Source organism: Galleria mellonella, unplaced genomic scaffold (genome assembly GCF_026898425.1).
Source record: "Galleria mellonella isolate WM207_F2 unplaced genomic scaffold, CSIRO_AGI_GalMel_v1 utg173, whole genome shotgun sequence".
Lineage (NCBI taxonomy): Eukaryota > Metazoa > Arthropoda > Insecta > Lepidoptera > Pyralidae > Galleria > Galleria mellonella.
This window is the reverse complement of record NW_026442016.1, coordinates 4,043,324-4,060,211: the sequence shown is the minus strand read 5'-3', so window position 1 is coordinate 4,060,211 and position 16,888 is coordinate 4,043,324. Positions and strand designations below refer to the sequence as shown.

The following is a 16,888-nucleotide window of genomic DNA, read 5'->3' as shown; positions in this document are numbered from 1 at the left end:
AGGCTTCCGGCTTTCCCGGTTTATGCTGAGTTTAATTTCTTTGATATTTATGGTTAATGGTCTTGTGTCTTTTTCTAAGAACTTTATATGTTCATGTATATGGTGGTTGCATAGCATACCGCACTGGGTCGTCTCATAACATTACGTACATACAAATGCCAAGTCTTTAAAAATAACTCGTATCTAACGTGCGTGACGGGTTGCTGAAACAGGTCTTAGTGACCGTATGGAGGAGTACGGACCGCATAAGGAGTTGGATGACGAAGTCTGTGATGTCATCAGCCGATGACTCATAATGATTAGGTGAAATGATGAGCTCGTCAGGCAGATGAAGAACCTCGCTATAAACGAATTCTACGGCTAATGTTTGTAAAACTTCTTAAAGTGCATTCGTACACTCAGACATATGGACACATATGTCTGAGTGTACGAATACACTGTTATGATACATTAAATCCGACTTTAATTGTTGATATAACCGTTTCACCATTCCATTTGCGCAAGGATGGTAACTTGTTGTTCTAATACGAGTACGTTAAGTGCGATATGGGTTCAATAAATTTTGAAAAAGGCTCGACTCGAATTAGTATCTTTGGTCTGTTATGATGACTCTTCAGCTTGCGGGGGAAGGGATTGTTAGTAATGCGGGCTACCAGTCCCATTACTAGTAATATACCCTGTCAGGTCGACCTCCACGCGGTTCCCCTGGGAAACCATCATGCTGAATTCCAAATATATTCGTCACGATAGGCTAACTGACCTGCCTTTTCATTATCCACCTATCATCCCTCCCTGGTGCCCCGCCAGCGTATATCGTTAGCGTAGGCGGGGTTACCACTCCATTATCATCCATTAAAAAAAAAAAAAGACTCTTCAGCTTGTTTGCCATTATAAGTTGCATAAAAAAATAATAGTTGGTATGCTGAATTGAGGTATCCAACACGAAACGATTTTTTTTATTATTTCTTCTGACGTTGTAAGACAGTAGCAAAATTCATTTGATTGAGGAATTGGACTTAATTAGTCCAATTCTTATTAATGTTGGAAGCAGTGTAAGAGGTTTGAAGTCTCTTAAGTTCTCTGATGTCATGTGCCTCGTGATTTTGCCTTGCTGACAAGTAAGTGCGTTCGAGCCCAGAACTTGCAGTCTTTATTTAATTGCGATCATAAAATATGTAACTATTTATTACAAGGCGAGTTGTAGCACGTCAAGTTTTGTGGCTAAGGTTATGCAATTTGTTAAAAACGGTTATACAAAATTTAGGCGTAAAATTGAACAACATAATTATTTTATTGCGACATTTCAATGGGTAAATATCATTATTTGTCTATTGAAGTATCGCAAATAAATACCGTGGTACCGGAAATTCTTATAGGCTTAAATTTTATCACAGTTTTAGATCTTAACTCTTGTAGTTTCTTCTCCAGAGACTACGATTTAGCAAGGCCTTCATAGTTGTTTTCAAGGGATATTGCAACCATATTTTACGGGATAAAGTATCTGCTACGACATTTTAGTTTGCTTATTTATATTTTTTTTCAATAAAATGCTATTATCAGTATCAAATCAACAATCATCATATTAACCGTCGGACGGCTGACTGCTAAATATAGGTTTTGCTAGTAATTGCCACGATTGGCTGGTGGATTGGCAATCGCTATTACATTTTGGTGATGTTTTAAAAGGGACGCTGCTGCTCATCCCTTGACTAAATAAAATGCTATATTAGCTTCCAATCCTCGTTATTGTGGATTTTTGGTGACAAGCATGCTTCTATGTGTTTGCTAGAACCGTCTTTAAAATCACCTAACTTGGCGGTTAGCACGAAATGTATCAAGGTAACAGATGAAAGAATCTGTTTATACTCTTCAGATCCAGAGAATCCAGAGAAAGGGTTTAGTACTTTTATGTTTGAAGCAGCGACTGTATTGATTGGAGCAGTTTGATATTTTGAGGCATTAGGTAAAAATCGGCGATAAAAGTTTATCATGCCGAGGAAATAGCGCACACCTTGTATAGTCTTGAGAGAGGGTAATTCTAAAAATGCTTAAATTCTGTCTTCCAGTTCTGTTTTGTCTCCAGTATTAATGCGATATTCAAGGAATTCATTCGCTTCGAATACGCATTTGGATGGATTGATAATAACTGCATAGCCTTGTAATAATTGACTTTCAGTTCGTTTCCATGTGATGATTTTATTTGGTAATTAATAGGACAATTAAATAGAATATAATGTTCGTTTTATTGTGTATTTTAAGATAAAAGTGAAATAAAGGAATGGAAAGTGTAAAATGTATCGTTAAGTAGTTACCTACTAGTTAAGTAGTTAGCTATTAGTAATTAGGTAGTTGGTTTGGTTCATGTAGGTATAGTAGTATTTTTAAACAGCATAATTTTTATGACGGGAAGGAGTTCCCTATTACCGCTAAATTATTACATCAGTAAGAGAAACTAAACCAGTTCGTATCAAGAGGTTGATAGGCGATAACTTGCTATCGAAAACATTCGTCGCTGACGTAGGTAACTGGCTATGTTCATGCACAAAACAAATATGTAGTATCGTCCATCCTGTAGCGTGGATCGCTCGTGTTTGATTATTTTATATAGTTTTTCATTCTTATCAATCATGCCTAAAGTATACAATTTTGGCGCCGGGCCGGCAAAGATGCCTGAAGAAGTAAGTTATTTTATTCTATATCTGATTTTGTATTAAAGCATAAGTAACAATCATAAAAATAAAAAACAATGAACGAGATCGTGTTAAAATGTTGACCTGAATTAACAATAAACTGCATTGTAAATTGTCTATTGTAGGTGTACGAGATCATACGGAATGAATTCACAAATTTTGAAGGGTCTGGAATAAGTCTTTTAGAGACGAGTCACCGTTCCAGTACTTATTTAAAGTTAAATAAAGAAGTTCAAGATGTTGTAAGAAGATTATTGTAAGTGAATTTCATAATTATAATTATTTTAAAACGTGGGAGAATCTGTCGGTGTATTGTATTTCGACGACTAAACTGTACAATTTTATTTGCATGATATTTTAGTACATTTGGTGTGTCTAAACTCCTATATTAGTTCTTCTTTAGTATTATGGATATATCTAAGGATGTTTATAACGTTATAAGGAAACAGTATGGTTATGCGTAGAATCTTAGTGGGTATCTAATGCGAGGAACTTTTATGTATTTTTATATTTAATATGTAGATTATTGTAGATATTATTGTCTTAGATAATATTGTTCTAATTAGTCAGTGAGTAACATTTCCCTACTGTGTAAACATCCAATTTAGTGCAGTTTTTTTGCGTGATATCGAAATAAACATACAAATAGACAGATATAAATAAAAAAAAATTACGTATTGTTTTGCTCTATTGCTCTTTTTCTTTTAATAGTTTTTGCCTGCAATTTCGCAAGCGTAGATTTTGAGGGTTGATAACCACTTCTAGATGGCGTATCAAGATCATACATGTACATATCAGATTTCAAGTTAGCTCTTGAGGAATACAACTGTGGTATTTGTATTAATTTTAGTGTAATAGTTTTCGTGAGACGCCAGGACAAACTTACAGACAAAACAAAAATATTATTTCGCTTCTATTGCTCTTATAAATTTTTCTGAAATATCTTCTATGTATATACGTAGGTTTTTTTTTTTTTTTTGATGGGTGAAAATGGTATGGTAACTCCGCCTGCGCTAACGGGATACGCTGGCGGAGCACCAGTGAAGGGTGATAGGTGAGAATGAAAACAGACCAGTTAGCCCATCATGATGAATTCATTAGGAATTAACCATGATAGTTTCCAGGGGGAACCGCGAGGAGGTCGACCTGGTGGGGTATATTGCTAGCAATAGGATTCTCAGTCGCCATTACTAACAATCCCTTTCCCCCCTATATACGTAGGTTAGTTACAATTTTATTATATTAACAAGATTTGTCGTTTGACTATAGGTTATATCTACCTATTCTTGTTACTATTGTATTCAGAGATAAGCTGCATTATTTTGTAATAACAGTTTCATGCATCTGGGTTATAGGTATAAGTTAGTTATGTAATAATTTATATTTAGAAATAATGTTTTTCATATAAATTTCCATACCAATTTACAGTTTATAACGCCTTTAAGTTTACGTAGTAAAGTTATCTAAGTTTATTTCCGAAGGGATTTCATAAAGCGGGCAAATGGAATTTAGGCTAGGATGAATTTGGTTCGAAAAAAGAAAGAAAAAAAAAATTCGACAAATTTATTCTTCTGTGGTGGAAAACTCCGATAACAAACCTAATTATACCAAAAAATGGTAGTTCGAGCAGTATTCTTTTGTATTCGGCACTTATAAACACGACAAATATGGTAGATTTTTTTGCGTTGAATGTTCATTCATGTATTGTATACAGCATAAAATAGCATACAAGCTGTCGTCCCACTTGCTGTAAAGTGGTATTCGATGCCAGTAGATATGAACACTGTCGTACAGTACAGTGTTTATTTCTTATCAAGAAATGTGGTATTAACACAGGTGTCAGTAACTAAGAATAATCGTATCAGTAATAGTATGTTTTCTCCACACAAATTACGTGTATGTTAAATTTCATAACGTACATTATTTATTATTATTATTTGTACATTACGTTTAAAATTTTTCTTATCATTATGTTTGTGTACAATAAAGAGTATGGAAGCCGTACTGAGGCAACAAACGTAGAATGTGACTGTAACATGTTATGACACTTCTTAATGTTTCTTTTTTTTTATTAATTTTGAATAAATTAACAAGTGTATTTAAGGTTTATAATATAGATATCATATACTAAATAATATATAAAGTCCAAGTTTAAAATTAAGTTTCATAAAAAGTAACGCCTTAAGTCGTGACAAAAGTAACATGTACGTAATCTACAAAAAAGTAAATTTTGTCGATGACGAAAAGAATTATCAAAATCGGATCAGAATTTGTGAAGTTATTATGTGATATGTATATATAATGAATACCTACTTCTTTAATGTTGTTTAAGAAAATTTGATTTATGTACATATTTATGTACATATTTTTAAAATTTATTCGGATTTGATTACGATTTACTTTGCTGTGATGTCGTTATCGTGTTATATGTATTTTTCAATTTATATTTCAGAAATGTACCACAAAATTATAAAATTTTGTTCTTGGCCGGTGGAGGACAAGGACAGTTTGCGGCTGTTCCACTCAACTTGATTTCACGGACAGGAACAGCTGATTATGTCGTCACTGGTGAGGAATCTTCATTATTTATATAGTTAGGTGGGTACATTATGAGAGTATCGAATATAATGTTCTTACCTACCTATAATGTTACAATAGAACTTAATGGAAATGTATTAACATATCATCATCATATTAGCGGTCATCTGTCCGCTGCTGTACCATGTTTAGCAGTGCCTCCTCCATAGAATGTCATAAGGAACGGGCCATTCCTTATGACAATTTATGATTGGGGGTTTAGGTCAATAATTGCCACATTTAGTAATCGCAGTTTGGCTTTTGGTGATGAAGAGGGATGATGTTGTCCGTCCCTTGACCATTAAATTGCCTTAGTCGCCTCTTAGGCCACATACGTTTAAGGAAGAGATGACCAATTTTATGCCGCGATTATACGGTAATAAAAATATAAACAAATTAAAAATTGATGTGATCATAAGACAGTCTGTAGATGTTTAATAAATTATAAATAAAAAATTAATAAACAGATTTAATGTCTCGATTTAATACTAATTTTAATTAGAGATATATCCAACAAAATTTGGTTTTTATTAAGTTTTTTTTATGCAACTTAGAATGGCAGACAAGCTAATGAAAGTGGGAACCGTCGCCTAAAGACATGAGCAGTACCATAGACATAACAGAGTATACTGTTTCGCCCGTGATACCCCCCATGCGTTGCCATTCCTGTGGACTCGGGTGTTATTCCTCTTACCCAGTAAATTCACTGTCATATCCCAACCTTCAAACTGAAATACAGCCATGCAAATATAACTGCTTCACGGTAGAAACACGAATGGGACAGAGATGCCCAAGCAAATGACTTTTGTACAAAGTTTTTCCCGGGTGGTTTTATTAAGTAGAAACAAAGTATATTCATATACTTACCGGCATGTACCTTTTTAAATGGCAAGTAACGTTGTTATAATTTATTTTATACAGGTGCATGGTCAGCTAAAGCTGCTAAAGAAGCAAAAAAATATGGAAAGGTGAACTTAGTTATACCACCGACGGATCGCTATGTCAATATTCCTGACCAATCGCAATGGAATCTGGATCCAAACGCATCATATGTTCATATCTGCACAAACGAAACTATACATGGTAATTAAAATATATCGTAAATTCTCAAAATAAGTCTTTATACAATTGTATTGACTATTGCTAAGTTGTTCACGACCTTTACAGGAGTCGAATATGATTTTATTCCGGATACAAAAGGAGTGCCTCTTGTTGCGGACATGTCTTCAAATTTTATGTCGAAAAAAGTAGATGTTTCTAAGGTAAGTTCATATTTTTTATATTTATTGTAGTTGCTAAATAAAATAAAATTATAATCTACTTTCTGGTAAGTCATAATCTTTACCTATAGTGTAGTACTTATATTTAGTCTTACAGACTCATTATTATTAATTTACCTTATCAGGTTGACTTCCACACAGTTCTACCTGAAAATTATTTTCAACCGACTTCAAAAAGGAGGTCCTCATTTATATTTTTTTATGCTCGTTTCCTCATAACTCCGTTAGTTGTAAACTGAATTGGAAAATTCTCTTTTTTTTCTGAGAGCTTGGTGTCATAGAACATTTATTAAAATATGTTTAGTTGTTTAGATCAAAATGCCTGTCTGTCAGTCATCAAAATTACTGTAGTCAGTTTTTTTTGTGGAGTACTATCTTTAATTATGGTTAATGCTTGTTGAACTTATCAATGGTGGATCGTTTCTGTTATTATTCTTCTCTGATACCCGGTCAGCGTATATCGATAGCGTAGGCAGGTTAACCCTTCCGTTATCAGTCACTAAAAAAATAGGCTGTATTTCTAATGCATTGTCACCCCTAAGTACTTCTTGGTATCAGAAATTAGGCTAGCTGTTTCTACAGTGTAAGTAATAATACTATTTCATCTATTTTATTTATTTATTTTTGATTTACCGGAATAGAGGTGTGACGTGACATCATCACTTATTGTTGCTTTAGATCTGTTGCACTACTCTGAAATTGGCATTTTGATCTTTTGATATTCCTCTACCGATATAGGGGATTAGTCTATCTTATACCTTGAGAATCTTGAGACAGGTTTTGACTTATTGACGTTTTTACATCTACTTCGAATTCAATAAAAGATTTTATTCATAAAATAATTAGGATTTTATTGAACTGATATTAATGTAATGAATTATATATGTAACGATTTTTTTCTAGTTTGGCGTAATATATGGCGGTGCACAGAAAAATATCGGAACATCAGGTGTTGCACTAGTAATAGTTAGAGAAGATCTTCTTAATCAAACCTTACCGATATGCCCATCGATTTTGGATTGGACGATTAATGCAAAAAACGACTCCATACTCAACACACCTCCGATGTTTGCGTAAGTTGTTATCATATCTGTTGTTTAATAATATTTTTGTCAGGTGATACTATATATAATATATACAAATGTCTCAAAATAATCTGTTATTGACAAATTATTTTAAGTTATTATTATATTGAAAGAAAATTGATAATAAAGAATAGGTTAGTAGTAAATAGTAGGTAATAAGGAGTAGGTTTATTCCTTTTAATAAATACTTTTCTAAATTACCTATTTATATATATATAAGTATATATATTTTGCTTACTACTTACATATAAATACATGATATATTAATATTACTAATAATGATAATATTCTAAATTTATATATAGCATTCTCCTCATTTTAATAGAAACAGTTTTTATTTAGCAATTAAGTATTCAATAAATAAATAAATAAAAATTTTTAATGTAAATTTTAATAAATGGACTGGAAAACGTACTTATTACAAGCTTACTATTTATATGTTCTGTAAATTACAGTATCTACATAATGGGCAGAGTTCTCCAGTGGATCGAGAGACAAGGAGGACTAGATGTAATGGCTGAATTAGCTACTAAGAAATCATCGTTGATATATAACATTATAGAGGAATCCAATGGTTTCTACTGCGCTCCAGTGGCTAAGAATGTCAGAAGCAAAATGAATATTCCGTTCAGGATTGGTTCCATTGAAGGAAATGATGCTCTCGAGAAAGAGTTCTTGAAGGGAGCCGAAGCGTTAGGCTTGATACAACTAAAAGGTCACAGGTAAGTTTAATTGTAATTCGTTAATAATTATAATTTAATTGGATTCTTTATAATAGAGATTCTACATTTTATTATTATTTGTTTACTTATTAAAATAACTATATAATTATATCGACTAAATGAGAAAAGACGGAGTTTTTAATTGGGTTAAGTCTGGATATTTTGTTTTTACATATACAATATTGTTAATAAAATTACATTAATTTCTTGAGCCAATTATAGAAGTATATTTTTGTGTACTTCGCTATTATTAAAAATATTAGTAAACATTTTATATTATTTTCTTCTTTCTTTACTTATATGAATTTTAAAATACTCGTTTAAAATAAGACGTTCTGTATTATATTAAAAGTAATAAAAAAGAAATATTAATTTCAATGAATTTAGTGGGCCGCTTTATTTTTACATTTAATTCAGATTCAGTTCTTGGACTTGCAAGTATTGGTATACTTGCAGAATTTTAATAACTTTATTTTTTTCAGAGATGTCGGTGGTATCCGTGCCTCAACTTATAATGCTGTTACTCTTGAAGAAGTACAGGCTTTGGCCAATTATATGAAGGACTTTTATAAAAAACATTCCAAGTAGAATTTTTTTATTTAATTATTCTTTATTATCTATATTTTTTTAATATTACTGTATATCTAAATTACGTAATTGTTAAGTATCATATTGTTATGGCTGTGTCTATTAAAAAAATAAAAACCTATACATCGCAAATTATATATTTTTTAGAATGACATAAATATATACCTACATAAATTTAAATCGAGAAGACTGCATTCAAAATTTAAATTTTAAATGTTTATTGGTAAGTAGCACGTAGTATTTACTATAAAACATGTAGCTTGGTGAAGTAGAATAAAAAAACAGTTATTAAATATTGTTTGTTTGAGATTGTCAGGTATTCTAAGTTCTTGAATTATAATTATTTTATACTTAAATATTCTGTACTGTTTTTGTAAATTAATTACCTAACCGTTGAATTTTGCTGGTTCTTCGCAAGACAGAGTAGTAACTTTGAGAATTATAATTAAAAACTATTTGTAAATACCTGCATAGAGTTATGTAACTTCAGTAGTTTTTTTTAATGGTGAAAATAAAATGATAGCTAATATAGTCTATGCTAGCGGGATACCAGAGAGGGATGATAGGTTAGAATGAACTCAGGTCAGTTTATTAACTACGATGTATATATAGAATTAACTACGATATTTTTAAAACTTATGTTTATTTTTAAATAGAAATTTTATGAACTTACTATATTTATCGTTTTCCACAATTGTTTAGACTTCATCTGAAAGTCTAAGAAGAACTCTTCTTTAGGGGAGCCTTGCGTCTTTCTTTCTTAAATACATACATATGTTACAAACAACGTCTAGTTACATTTTAACTAAATGTAGGTATATAGATATTATTTACACGAATAATCTTATCTTTTGTGTTGGTAGACAGAGCAAATTACCAGATAGAACCAGTTCCGCGTAGTTGCTATCAATTTTATTAAATTGGAATTACATTAACGAATATTAACATTACATTGCTGGACATTATTTACCTCATAAGATGAAGATATTAGCCTACTATTATAACAACGTCAGGTTCATTGATGGGTATAGATTTTAATTTCCAATTTTTACTTAAGTATCTTTCTATAGGGGGGGGGGGGGAAGGATTGTTAGTAATGGAGACTGAGAATCCCATTGCTAGCAATATACCCAACCAGGTCGACCTCCTCGCGGTTCCCCCTGGAAACTATCATGGTCAATTCTTGATGAATTCATCATGATGGGCTAACTGGCCTGTTTTCATTCTCATCTATCACCCTTCACTGGTGCCCCGCCAGCGTATCCCGTTAGCGCAGGCGGGGTTACCATACCATTTTCACCCATAAAAAAAATAGGCTAAGTGCTTAGCTGATACTATCGCAGTAATGATATTGCGGTGTGGTCCCGGTATTAAAAAAGGCCACCACTTCCTTTCCCCTAGGTATTGTAAGAGGCAACTAAAAGAACTTAATGGTCGAGAGATGTAGGTAGGTCCAGTATTCTTCTTTAAACATCACCAAAGACTAACTGCAATTACCAAACCGCCTGCAAAGCATGGCAACTACTGGCAAAGACCCCCATAGGGGAAGGCTTCTATTCAGTAGTTTACAACTGATATAATATGGTATCTGATACTAATTATTTCAGAGATGTATAGCAATTCTTCTGAGGATTTATTCTTTGTTGTCTTCAATTGACGTCAATTTTGTTTTTATGCATTAAGTAAATGTTTTCCGCTACGTAATTAAAGTATGTCATAAATTTATACAGTTGTATAAATACATTCTAATGAAATATACCTACGCATCGTATTGGGAGCGATTGTAGTGTCAAATGTCGGCAGTTATTATCGAATGTTATTATCTACCTATATGAGTTAATTTTAAACCAGTATTACACTGTTATTATAATTATTATTTATTAAATGAAAATCGTACGGTGAAATGAATTCACGTCGATGTTTACGTTTACCCCAATAGTAACAGTCGTTATATAACTTGTGCTACTTGTATTATACTAATGAGCATATTTTTTTTGCGTTCAATAAATAATTAGTTACTTCATTTTTAGCACTATTATTACTGACTGTTAATTTTTAAGTTTCGTGTTCTTTACACATATTTTTAAATACACAATCGGGACTTAACGCGATAGAAAAACTTTTACAGGTAAATAGTACTTACATATCTCGTAGTCACGACGTGGTGCAATCCGCGTCGAAACATCGACAATAAAGAAGCAGGTATGTAGGTACTATTCACCTGTAAAAGCTTTTTCATCGCGTTAATTTTCGATTGTGTATTTAAAAATATTATCACCGATATTTATATCTATAGAAATATTATAAAAAAAGGAAAAGATTTGTTTTTTGTTTGTAATGAATATATATTATTTGTCGAAAGTTCTACCTACTCGTGCGAAGTCGGGCTAGATCGCTAGTATTTTATATAGGTACTGACAGAACTTATGAATGAACTCAATAAATACATACTGATATTATAAAGGTAGAGGATGACAGATTAAAAAATGGTGGTACATAGACTTAGTATAACCACAGATAATATAATGTATAACGTACTACGATTATAATCTAAGTGATAGATCGATCGTAATTACTTTAATTTAAACAGATAATTAGATTATCGTCATCATCATCTTCATCATTGTAGCCTGTGGTGACTCGCTGTTAGAAAAAAATCTCGCTTAATTGCTTACACCTATGGACATTGGTTGAAGTAGTCTTGATTCATGCTTAATGTGAGTAGACGTGTTGGATTCATTTAATTTTCCTTTTCTGTTGTATTTATTGGTTTTTGAGATAAAAAATGAGGGCATTTTAAATTAGCTACTTATGAAAACTTGAATTATTCTACGTTCGTGTATGTTTGAATTTCGAAATATTTTAATATAAAAAAAAAAATCTGTTTTTTGATGGAAATCCAGCTTTAATAAACGAATGTACCTATAATTAGGATCACCCTGAAAATAATCATTATCGTCTAACCTATTGTAAAATTAAGCCAAAGACAAACACGAATATTTTAAGAATTTACGTATAATTAATTCGTTAAAAAAACACAAGGGGTAGATGAAATTAAAAGCCTTTTATTAAAATACGCATAAAATTTATTATTTCATTTTTTTTTGTAAAAAATAGTACTGTTAACATAATCACTAATGTGGTAAAAATTGTGATGGAATACGACCACTCACGAGTATGAGTATTGCTTTATGTTTTAGTGAATATAAAACGTAAGAGTAAATAGTGTCATACATACATTGTCCAAATTAATTCAACTTTATATGTACTTTTGGTCATTTAAATAAATTAATAACTATTAAGTATAGAAGTCTTATTATTTTAATACAAAAGTTTCCATATGATACATTATGAAATTATTCATTTTTCTATCACGATAGTAACATACAGTCATTCAACTCACAATATACATTCATTCAATCATACATGTAAAATTGTAAAGATAAAAAAAAAAAGTTCTGTTTATATTACAAAAACATGAACTCGACATTCAACTATATCGAAATAATCATTTGTCGCAGTATTAATCGGGTAATATACAGATTGAAAATTAAATTATAATACAGTTTAAAACTAAAAATGTACTTACGTTAAACAGAATTAATTATGTAAACAAAAATCTTGATTTCCAATAAATAAATCAAATTAGATTATATGAGAAACATTGCGATAAAATGAATAAACGCAAATAATAGAAGAAATATGTATATAAACTAATAAACAAAAAAAAAATATTTAAGAGATTCATGCATTGATAGTGCATGGTGGCAGTGGATAGTGTGTTATGTAAATTTAGTGCTAATGTATTCTATAATACGGATACTCTTTTAATTTTAAAGGATTTAATTTCATCCTGTAAAAATTAATGTCTTTAATTTATTATACAATTGCTATTGTTACAATTTATTTTTATAATATAGGTTTATATCTAAACGATTAATACTTACGCCACAACGACTATCAGCGTCTACTATAAAATATACAAATATTTTATTAATATTAATATTTACAAAATATTTATTGGAATGTCGTTGGAATGTAGGTACAATTAAATATATTCATTACAATTTTGCAAAGCCCTGCTATTTGATATGGCATTGTTCGCCTAAAATACTTATTTGAGCATTTCATTCGTTGATAATCTTGGAACATCAACACATTCACTGTTTCATATAAAATAATTATATTTATCTGTTTGTTCCCTTTGTATTCTTAAATGTATTGTTAAAATTGAATTGTGACAGTAAAAATATATTTGGTGGGGCTATGACAATTAAACAGTGAGTGTGTTAATACACATTCGTCATAAAAATAACCTATTTCTTAATAATAAAGCTAAAAGAATACAAAATTCTACAATAACGTACACGACAACCAGTTGTAGTAACTGCATAGCAATATAATGGATGCTTTTATAATTTATCGTAGCACGGTACGATATTGTACGATTTTATCGTTACGATATAACAGGAGCTCAAAATCTATGAAGTTTCATAAAAAACATCATTTAATTTTTGCCACGATATCGTGGACATGTACGGTACGATGATACCGCGGATGTCTACGGAAATTTAGAAGTGTCTCTATATAATTTCATATATTTTGTTTTCTTGTTATACTATGACTGTAAAATCTTACAATATCGTATTGAACTACGTTAAATTATAAAGGCAACTATTTGGTGATATTACCTATACAGATATACAATCAATAATATTGACTATTATTGTTCTGGTACAAATTGTACCGAATTGAAACTAGTACGATATAGTATTATGTAAGATTGACCAGAATACGACAAAACGCAGTTCTTATGATTACTGACCTTCACTGTCGCTGTCACTTTTATCTGAAACGATATAGAAGTTGTATTAGATTTCGTCAGTCACTAGTGTTATTGGGTTTCAACAAGAGTTGAGTAATGTGCTCATTGGTGTTTCTTATCTAATTATAATGTTATTTTCGTAAATAACTACCTATTATCAGTCAACGACACAAATACTAGTAATATCTCGATTTTACATTGAAATCAGGTACAAGTATTAATGTAAAGAATAAGGAGAATATAAAGAAAATTATCTGTTTTTTTTTTATCACCTATTTTGTTACAGAAAAAATAAATGCTAAAACTTATTACTGAAAGCAAGAAATTTATTTGAAAATAAAAGATGCGAATATATTCTGTTTGAAAAGAAAAATATAGATTTAGTTGTCAAAACTGTACAAGTGATATTATTTACAATATAGTGAACATTGTTTTTCACGGTTGTTACTTTTTTATAATGGCATCAACTGCAGAGATATATATGAGTACAATGACAATCGTACTGTATATAACATAGGAGTAAATAACTACTAAAACAACGTAATAATACGCGAGTAAAGCCGATAATTAATTATAATACAGTATAATATCTTTTTTTTTTCATTTGGCATATTTGGTAAGAGAAACAGAAAAAAGGCGAATGCCAATTTTTATGTGGTTACTTAGTAAGTAAATTTTATATAAAAATATTTTTAATTTAGTAATTTAAACATAACATAGACAAAAGAAAACAATATTAGACAATAATAAACTTAATATACTTAAATATAATATTTATAATATAATAATTATAATAAACTTAATAGCGTCTCGCCCACGCTCTATATTTTGAGAACCACAGTATTCCAGACGCTGAGCCTGTAATCCTGGTATTTGCTGGTGATGGTGATGATCCATGAGAATTTGTAATAAGTTTTAATATAAATTTAAATCTAAGTCTGTAACTAAGGGTGAATATATGCTATTATATTGAAAACATCACTTTTTCATAAATCGGCTCTCGAATTACTGGACTATCTTTTTATCTCAGACATTTGTTTATTTAATATATTTTTATTTACGGTTTACTGAATACGCCAAGTGTATGGAAGATATTTAAATAGGTAATATATGATTAACATATCAAATCATAGAAGGTACGTGCAATTAGCTGCATTAAAAAAAATTTATAAAGTGCGCACTAATCTATGTGCTACTTAGTAATACTGACCTTTCTTACCCGGATACGCGTGTCTTTTTAATCTGTCGTACAGATCATCCTTGGTACCATAGATACTGGCGTTAGATCTTGCTAAACTATTCATCTTTCCATTCATCCCATTGTGTAGACTCTCTTTCATGTATGTTTCGTTGTAGAAATTAGGCATTTCCCAACCGTCTTCCTCGTCATCGTAATAATGAGCGTACGTCGAGTGGTGCGAGGGTGCAATGGACTCCGCGTATGGTGTATGCGCTCCATAGTAGAAGTTCACTTGGGAACCATTTTGGTCAATAGCTGGAGTTAGTGTTTTCTTTGGTTCCTTCTTCTTTGTTGACCTGTTAAAACAATTGTTAAATAATTAATTCTATTTATTTTTTCATTTTCAAGAACTTGTAGGTAGAACTGACACTCTCGTAAATTCAATAATAATAATTATGATAGCACACAGCTATGTTTCGTTCAACTGGTGTCCCATGGTGTTCGTGTCACAATCTATCTAGGGCCTGAAGGAAAGAAGCATACACATCTGCTTCTCAACATCACTTCTTGCTAAGGAAAGTCTATATATTCCTATAGTAATACTAGTATTATAGTAATATCTTTCTCTTATGTGAAGTGACCCGTGTCTAATATTACGACGTTAATGGATTGTGATGATGGACTACATAATAAAAAAATGTATTGTCTGTATACAAAAACTCAATAGTTGTTGTACTTTCACATACAATATAATTTTATGTGAAAGTAAAACAGTTTTATTTCTTTCATATTATCATATTATAACAGAATTAATGGTCTCTAAATTAAATATAAGATAACATTTGTTTTGCGGAGAACTGGCTATTACTAGGTATCCCAAGAATCTGTGTCATAGGTCACCAGGTATAATCATTATTATAAATAAATATTATATTTATATGAAAGCAATTCAAAAATATTAAGTGTATGAATACAATTACAACATAATATGTTTATAACCACAGATAATATAATATTAGATGTAATAAACTGACCTGGCACATATCATCCAGACCAGTAGTACAAGGAATATGATGAATATGACGCCTCCGGCAACTCCACTTGCAATGTAGGCGAATTCGCTCTTGTCCCTGCAGTGTCGGCCAGTGAACGAGCCTGTACAACGGCAGGATGGCTCACCGCGCGTGTCTTTTACACATTCACCACCGTTATCACAGAAGTTATGGCATACATCTGAAAAATACGTAAAATATAATGCATTCATTTCTTCAATAGATGGGGTTACGGTCGATTCTGAGGCATCATTTCTCTAAAGTGAATCTTTATTGTAAAGATCAATACGAGTTATTTTTCTAATAGATTTAAGTTAAAATTAGATTATAATTGTTCATAAAACAGTAATTTTGTTAAATTATCAAATTAAAATATTAGGTAATGAGATAAGTCCAGAGAAATGGCGTAACGGAGTTTGAGCATTTCATTATCAAATTGGAACTGACTTTATTGGTAGGTACTTTTGCAAATCCCGCACATATATAATGAGAGATAAACACATGACTCTCAATACAAACAAAATAAATAAATATTCTTACGACTGTGATCCTCTATTAAATAAGATCACTACTGCGATTTCTGATAGGGTAGTCAAAGTCACCTAATCAACACAAGGAATTAAAACTTTCAAATTATTGATAAAATATTTATAAATAATGACGATCTAGGTAGAACTAATATGTGATATATATATAAAATATGAAATAATATGTGATATTGTCAGTAAATTTATAATACAATATCATAATATATAATATAATTTAGCCAGGTATATTTAGTTATAATAATTTTTATTTAATTAATAATATAAATGTTTGAAAATATTATAACGATAAATTCGTTAGATCATAATACGAAGTATGGTAGTTTACCTTGTACCAAGAAATG

The 16,888-nt window shown here is 30.9% G+C and overlaps 2 protein-coding genes across 5 annotated transcripts in view; one reads left to right on the top strand and one right to left on the bottom strand.

The window, feature by feature from the left end:
* Nucleotides 1–2,521: 2,521 nt before the first annotated feature.
* LOC113515420 (probable phosphoserine aminotransferase) lies at nucleotides 2,522–9,074 on the top strand. The gene is made up of 8 exons (XM_026899615.2): nucleotides 2,522–2,678; nucleotides 2,816–2,946; nucleotides 5,143–5,258; nucleotides 6,189–6,350; nucleotides 6,435–6,529; nucleotides 7,451–7,620; nucleotides 8,088–8,354; nucleotides 8,837–9,074. The coding sequence occupies exons 1-8, from the start codon at nucleotides 2,628–2,630 to the stop codon at nucleotides 8,940–8,942; spliced, it is 1,098 nt and encodes a 365-aa protein (XP_026755416.1). The 5' UTR covers nucleotides 2,522–2,627; the 3' UTR covers nucleotides 8,943–9,074.
* Nucleotides 9,075–13,214: 4,140 nt separating this feature from the next.
* LOC113515566 (sushi, von Willebrand factor type A, EGF and pentraxin domain-containing protein 1) overlaps nucleotides 13,215–16,888 on the bottom strand; it is a 107,734-nt gene continuing 104,060 nt past the window's right edge. For all 4 annotated transcript variants that reach the window (XM_026899826.3, XM_031912486.2, XM_026899825.3 and 1 more), the window contains 3 exons: nucleotides 15,982–16,180; nucleotides 14,978–15,303; nucleotides 13,215–13,791 (listed from right to left, as the gene is read on the bottom strand). In XM_026899826.3, the coding sequence (XP_026755627.1) occupies nucleotides 13,760–13,791; nucleotides 14,978–15,303; nucleotides 15,982–16,180 (557 nt within the window). In that variant the 3' untranslated portion in view covers nucleotides 13,215–13,759. The remainder of the gene's footprint in view (nucleotides 13,792–14,977; nucleotides 15,304–15,981; nucleotides 16,181–16,888) is intronic.